The 6601-nt window shown below is 51.3% G+C and overlaps 1 protein-coding gene across 1 annotated transcript; it reads right to left on the bottom strand.

The window, feature by feature from the left end:
- Positions 1–3179: 3179 nt before the first annotated feature.
- On the bottom strand, positions 3180–5329 carry HTR5A (5-hydroxytryptamine receptor 5A). The gene is made up of 2 exons (XM_059869652.1): positions 4592–5329; positions 3180–3643 (listed from the first exon to the last, which is right to left on the bottom strand). Exons 1-2 carry the CDS (start codon positions 5327–5329, stop codon positions 3311–3313), a joined length of 1071 nt encoding a protein of 356 aa, XP_059725635.1. The 3' UTR covers positions 3180–3310.
- Between the last annotated feature and the right edge of the window lie 1272 nt (positions 5330–6601).

The raw sequence follows: 6601 nt of genomic DNA, 5'->3' as shown, positions 1-6601 counted from the left end.
TAGCCATTAAACTGTGCACAAAACTCAATAATAATGGGTAATAACGTTCTTCCTACGAATTAAATAGAAGCTCAATTTATAATGCTGCTCTGCATTCAAACCAGAGTGTTCCACCTTCCTGGTACATGACCAACATTTTGTAATTAATCCTCACAAAGCCTCGGTGAGGCAGATCTCTTCACACCACTGATTCTGTGTATAAATGGGAACAAGAAGGTACAAGATGCCTCCTTTGAAGCTGTGGTTGCCTATGTCTTCAAACATGATTTGCATCTCTGGGAGCTCACTCAGCATCTGTGTTTGAATAATGAGAGGTTTCTAAAAAGCCTTAGAGCCTGGATCAGATGCCCAGGTCTCTTTGTGCCATGTCCCTGTGCTGAGATCATTGTGGCATGTTTCTGTATGATTCTGCAGTGCAACCTCCAGAATAATGATATTTTCCCTGCCTGGTCATATTGCATTGCAGGGATGATCTTTAGAAGGAAAGCCCATGGTGCTAGGTCTCAAGTATGAGCTGCGGGAATTGGCCAATACAAAAGCTGCTAATTTTGTCAAGATTTAAAAGAACAAGTCTTACGACCAACTGGAAGCTGTTTCTTTCCACAAAATGACTGCATCAGATGTGGCCTGTCAAATAAATGTTAGTGTAATTTACACCAGGATGGTAGAATACTCCTGACTACAGGCAAATTGGAATTGTCTAATGTCACTTCATAATGATCTTCTGTCTCCCTGTCACTGTTTAAGGCACAGCATGAATAAACAGAGGATGTAATGAAAGGGAGCTTCACCCCAGCACCAAACTGCAACTAAAGTAGGGAATTTCCCACTGATTTAACTTCTGTCTGCTCACAGTGGACATTGAGTTTACAGCTGATTCCACACCCTGCACAAGGACCCCACACAACAGAGACAAGAGAATCTGCAATACTCATCAAAGAGCAAATAAAAATGGTATGGACACAGCTGGGACTGACATGGGGTTGTACAGACACAATGTTAGGTGTGAAAATGGGGATCTAAGTTCCAACTTCCCAAGAAATCCGTGCTTTACAGTATCACTCTGGGAGCCTAAGAAGTAGTCTCCTACTTTCAGGCACCACCAAGCTCAGCCGAAGTTCTGGCTTGAACAAGGAAGCATTTTTTCCAAGTCATTTTTGGCTAAACAACCCTTGGCACAACAAAAGCAGCAATTCTCAAATGGAGCAACTCAGCATCAGTGATGGACTGTCCAGAGAAAGCAGCACAGCCTTTATATATTCAGTAAAAAAAAGCAGTTTAAGAGTTTATTACAATTTTTGATACATCGGAGATGTCACCAATAATATTTTAATATATGTAACAAAGAAAGAAAATGCTCTTTACTAGTTGGAAAGATTGGCCCACAGTTCGGGGGCAGGTCAGAGCCTCTTTCATGGGAGTTAGAAGATTACTCCCATCCCACCCATCTTCTCCTTGAATTAATGAACATTAAAAATATGTTTTTACGAGACAAGACATGCCACATAAAAATCTGATTCACTGAAAAAATTCTCCTTTGCTTTCAATGAGGGCAGGGTTTTACCCAATATTTCTAACAGACTTTTATAAGATGGTGTTAAGGAAGATGTCAAGGGCTATCCTATTTCTCTTCTTGCCAAAAGGCAGGATCAACAATGTCCATGTCAGTGCTGATGGATGTTTGTCTAACTGGTCCTGAAAGGGCTGCAACACTTTAATAGTACCTTTACCTCTGCTTCTATTTCCACCAGAGACAGCAAAAGAAAAAGGGCTTTTATTGCCAATTCTGCCAGGATTTTTGTCTCGTTTGAAAGACCAGTGACAATTTTAACATCTGATGTCTCACAATCTACTACAGATAGAAATTAATACTACCCAGCCCCAGGGATCTTTTATTGACATCTTTCCCTTTTATCTCTTCTTGAGATATCTGACATGAAATCAGGTTGTTCAGATTTCCATCCGGTATTTTTTTCCACCATTTTAATTGTGGTCTGATTTCAGTGGCTGTCCCAGAACCAAGTTAAAACTAATGCTTTCCTTATCTGCAGACCTGTCAGTCCTTCAGTAGGGCAGTATAAAGTGTGTAACCCTAATTCTAGGAGTGAAATGCCATCTATTACAATTAAGTTGGCAATGTGGAAGGGCCAGGAGGCAACAGAGCAGCAACAACCTCGTGGGATGGAGCCTTAGAGGGGTGGGCAGAGAAGGACAGGTGGACAAAAAAATAAATATTCAAGCCTGGTCATTGCAGGAGAAAAGCTCCATGGTTTGATTATGCTTCCAGAAAGAAATATCACCAGCCATTAACTGCCCTTTGCTTGCAACCCAGTGCTCATGGAAACAAAGAGGGGTTTTTGCTTTGGTTTCAAGTTCTGGATTGCATTCAGATATAGTAAAACACAACTCCTCATTGAAAGGCAACTTGAAATACACCCCTTGCATCCCCTGAAACTACAGGAAATCTGCCCACAGCTGCTCAAAATACATTAATGTTTTAAAATGGGAAACAACAGGCAGGAAAATTAGCATTTACAGCTGGTATTTCCAAACATAAAGGTCTGAGGCAGATGCTCACATGTAGCAGTTGGGGAATGAGAGGTGAGTTTCCCATGCATTCTCTCTCATTCCAGAGTACACCATGCATTAAGCTTTCACAAAAAGTTTGCTTTTAAAAAAAAATCCTGCTACACAGAATCCGAAAGCAAAGAGACACAATTTGTTCTTCCCAAAGTATGTGAGGAAAAGCTTGGTACTTGTAGTCTGTGCTTAACCCTTACCAGGGGTTTTATTTCCCCCCCAAAAAAACCACTTTGCAGTCTTTACCAGTGAAAGACAAGACAAACCATGTTTACAGCCAAGCCATAAAATATGTACTCTCATATGTAATCACAAAACCTCCTGATGTTATAGGGCCCCAGCTCTGCACATGGGACAAAGGTAATTAATGCTGGGGGATACCAGCAGTGGCCAAACCAAGGTTTTTTTGCCTGTGGACTCCTCTGCACCTTTGGTGCCACCAAGCAGAGCATCACTGGGGAGGCAGGAGGAACACAGCAGGGCACTGGAGCAAGGATGCCAGGCTGCTGGCAGGAGAAGCCCTTACATGCTACTTGCAGAAAAACAGCAGCTAAGAGGCTGGGGTGGAGAGCCTGTCTAGGGACTGGGACTGTGTCTGAGACATACAACCCATGGTGATGCATTTTTACCATCACCTCAGTATCTGTGGCTTTGAACTTCCTCAGGAATTTGGTCAGAATCAATGACACTTAAAATCAGCTTCCTGGGGCAGCAGGGAAGCTTTTTCTGCTCACTGCTGCCTAAAGATTAGGTTCCTGAAGGCGTTGTTGTAGTTTTTGTTGAAAGCAGTGTAGATGAGTGGATTAAAAAAGGAATTTGAATAGCCCAGCCATAGAAAAATGCTCTTCCAAACGGGTGGGATGTCACATGAGCAGAGTGGGTTGATGAGCTCTGTGATGAAGAAGGGGATCCAGCAGAGCACGAAGACCCCAATAAGGATGCCCACCATGAGGGCAGCTTTCTTTTCCTTCTGCTCTCTCCACGTGTCTCCGTCCGTCTGGAACGTCACAGTGGCGTGACGGACAGTGAAGACCATCTGTGGCTGCTGGGCAGCTTCTTTCACCTGCCAAACACAAACACAAGTTGCACCATATGCACCCCAGTCAGGTGATCCCACACGGCAGGTACAGAGCCCAACAGCGCAAGCAAGGGCCAGGGCTCCAGGGGAAACACAGGCTATGCAGGTCACACTCTAACTGAGGGCAAGGGGGCTGTACAACCTCTTCTGGGTGATGGAGACTATTTAAGTGAGATAAGAAACTAGAGAGAGTACTGAGGGTATGTGGGGTTACTCACAATGTAGCACAATGAGATTACTTCCCCACTTACAATCTGATCAGCAGAACAGGCACACACCCACATGCCGTGCACAGAAGTCTGCTTACTTCTCTAAACCCATTGAGTTTAAGAGTTCTTGGTAGGAGAGGAAAGAAAATTAGCACACATTTGCTTCCTCCCGGCAAGAAATCTTTACAGTGCAGAGTCACCGTGCCTGGGATGAACTGACACGATGCAGTCATGATTAGGAAAGATTTCCAAGGACATTCTGCACAAGTGCTTTCTATCTGGGTAAATTCACAGTGTCCCCAAAGCCCCAGCTGGTTGCCAGGGTATCGTCCCCGGCAGACACAGCTGCCCATCCATCCACTGTCCCCTTGCCTCCCCAGGGGAGGGACGGTGACCCCTTACTCATGCTGGCGAGCACTGATTCAGCATTCCATGGGGGGACATCCGTGAGTCACCGCTCGCCCACGTGGAGCTCAGGCTCGCAGTATGTCCCAAAGTTGTTTCAGCTACACCTTGAGTTCTCACAGCTGGGGGCTCGGAAGGAGCCGACAGACTGGGTTTGCAAGCTTTGAAGTCAGCCTTCCCTAGGAAGCTCCAGGATCCACAGGGCTTTGGTGGATCACTGTTCACTTGCACACTTTTGGTTTAAGTTTCCCCCACTTCTACAAAGGCTTTGCCTGCTGCCAGTGCTTGACCCGAGCAAGACACAAGCAAGCTGACCTACCTCCAGTGCTTCTGGTGTCATGGGGGTGATGGAGTTGCTCTTGCGAGATCCGATTCGAAACTTGGCAGCCCTGTAGATCTTCCAGTACACAAAGAGCACCACGCAGAGGGGCAGGTAGAAAGCCCCAAAGGTGGAGAAGATGGTGTAGGAAGGCTCCTGGCTGACTTGGCACACTTCACTGTCCTGTGAGTAAGTCTCTCCCCAGCCAAAGAGCAGCGGGGCCAGAGAGATGAAGGCAGAGAGCGCCCAGGTGAGAGCAATCATGATGTTGGAAATGCGGCGCCGGGTGCGGAGTGTGTACTCCAGGTGTCGGGTGATGGACCAGTAGCGGTCGAGGGCAATGGCTGTGACATTCCAGATGCTGGCAGTGCAGCACAGCACATCGAAGGAGATCCACACCTGGCAGAGCGACCGGCCCAGCCGCCACCGCCGCCCGGACAACTCGTGCACCAAGCTGAGGGGCATGACGAGGGCTGCCACCATCACGTCAGAGACGGCCATGGAGGCCACCAGGTTGTGGGGCACCCGGTGAAAACTGCGCACGCGGAGGATGGTGGCCAGGACCAGCCCGTTCCAGAGGAACGTGGCCACCACCAGCATGGCCAACAGGGTGAGAACCAACACGCTGAAGACGGAGAGATGGGCCTGGCCGCCCTCGGTGCCGGCGGAGGACCCGCTCCTGTTGCCGCTGTCCGGCGTCGTATCGGCGAGGCAGCTGAGGTTGAGCGGGCGCTCCATGCCGGGGCTGCGGGGCTCCTCCGGGCTGCGGCGGGCGCGGCGGCGGCGGGAGGCGCTGCCCGCGCCGGGAGCGGGGGAAGCGCCGCCCTACCGCGGGCGCGGGGGGTCCCCGGCCGCCCCGAGCGCCGCCGGGCGCGGGGGCTCCCGGCTGGCGGCCGCCGGGGGCTTCATCCTCGGCAGGAAGAGCCCTGCGTCAGCCGCGGCTGACGGCAGCCCCCGGCCCGCCCCGGCGGCGAGAGGCGGCGGCTCCGCGGGCGCGGGGGGTGCGCGGCTGGAGCGGGGCGGCTGCGGGGCGGCGCGGAGCGGCTGGAGCGGGGCGGCGCTGGCGCCGGCGGAGCGGCTGGAGCGGGGCGGAGGAGCCTCGGGCGGCCCCTGCGGAGGAGCCGCGCCGCGGGCTGGCGGGGCCGGGGCCGGCAGGTGAGTCCGCGCCGTGCGCGGGTGCGGGGCGGGCAGCCCCGGCGGGAGCGGCCGCGGAGGGAGAGGTGCTGCTTAGTCATGTCCGTGCGCGGGTCGGAACCGGCCCCGGGCCGAGCGGGAGGGCAGAGCCGCCGGTCCCTGCCCCAGCCGGCTGTCCCTGCCCGGTACGTGCCGCCCCTGCCCAGCCCCTGCCACTACCGCAGCCCGCTGCCCGCTGTCCTTGCCCTGCCCGCTGCCCATCCCCTGCCTGCTTCCCTCTGCCCGCACCGTGCCGGAATCAGCCCCGGCTTTGTCTCGGGGAGCCTTCGCCCCCTCCGGGCGTATTCCGTGCCAGCCGCAGAAAGTTAGCATCCCTGTGAAATTGTCCCTGGGCTCCTCTAAAAATGTGTTAGTGAGGCGCCGCGGGAATTTCCTTGCTCCCAGATAGGCTACAGTCTTCACCCAGGAAACCTGTTAGTAACCCTGGTTATTCTGCGTAGGGGCAATGTGGCAGGGGATTATTTCTTTGAGAACTTCTGTGCTGGCATTTCCTAACTTGTTAGCAATTGTTGGGGCTTTTATTAGAGATAACAATTCACTTGACTGCTCTTATTAATTGTCTATTTAATAACATTAGTTATTAACGAAATGCTTGAGGATTTCCTATGGCTTTTAGTACGCTAATTGTGATGAGTAGTGGGATTCTGGGCTTCCTGGTAGAAGTCAGAATCTAACCCCACCGAGCAGGACTCCCTGTGCCCCAGCTCTATGCAGGGATGCCAGCCAGCTCCAGCCCACAAGCCTTGGATGGCATCCAGGCAGGGCAGTGCTGGTGCCTGCACTCTTCTTCTCCAGACAGTCCTGGGATACAGGTCC

Source organism: Haemorhous mexicanus, chromosome 1 (assembly GCF_027477595.1).
Source record: "Haemorhous mexicanus isolate bHaeMex1 chromosome 1, bHaeMex1.pri, whole genome shotgun sequence".
Taxonomy (NCBI): Eukaryota; Metazoa; Chordata; class Aves; order Passeriformes; family Fringillidae; genus Haemorhous; species Haemorhous mexicanus.
Note: the sequence above shows the minus strand (reverse complement) of the source record. Positions and strands in the feature narration are given on the sequence as shown.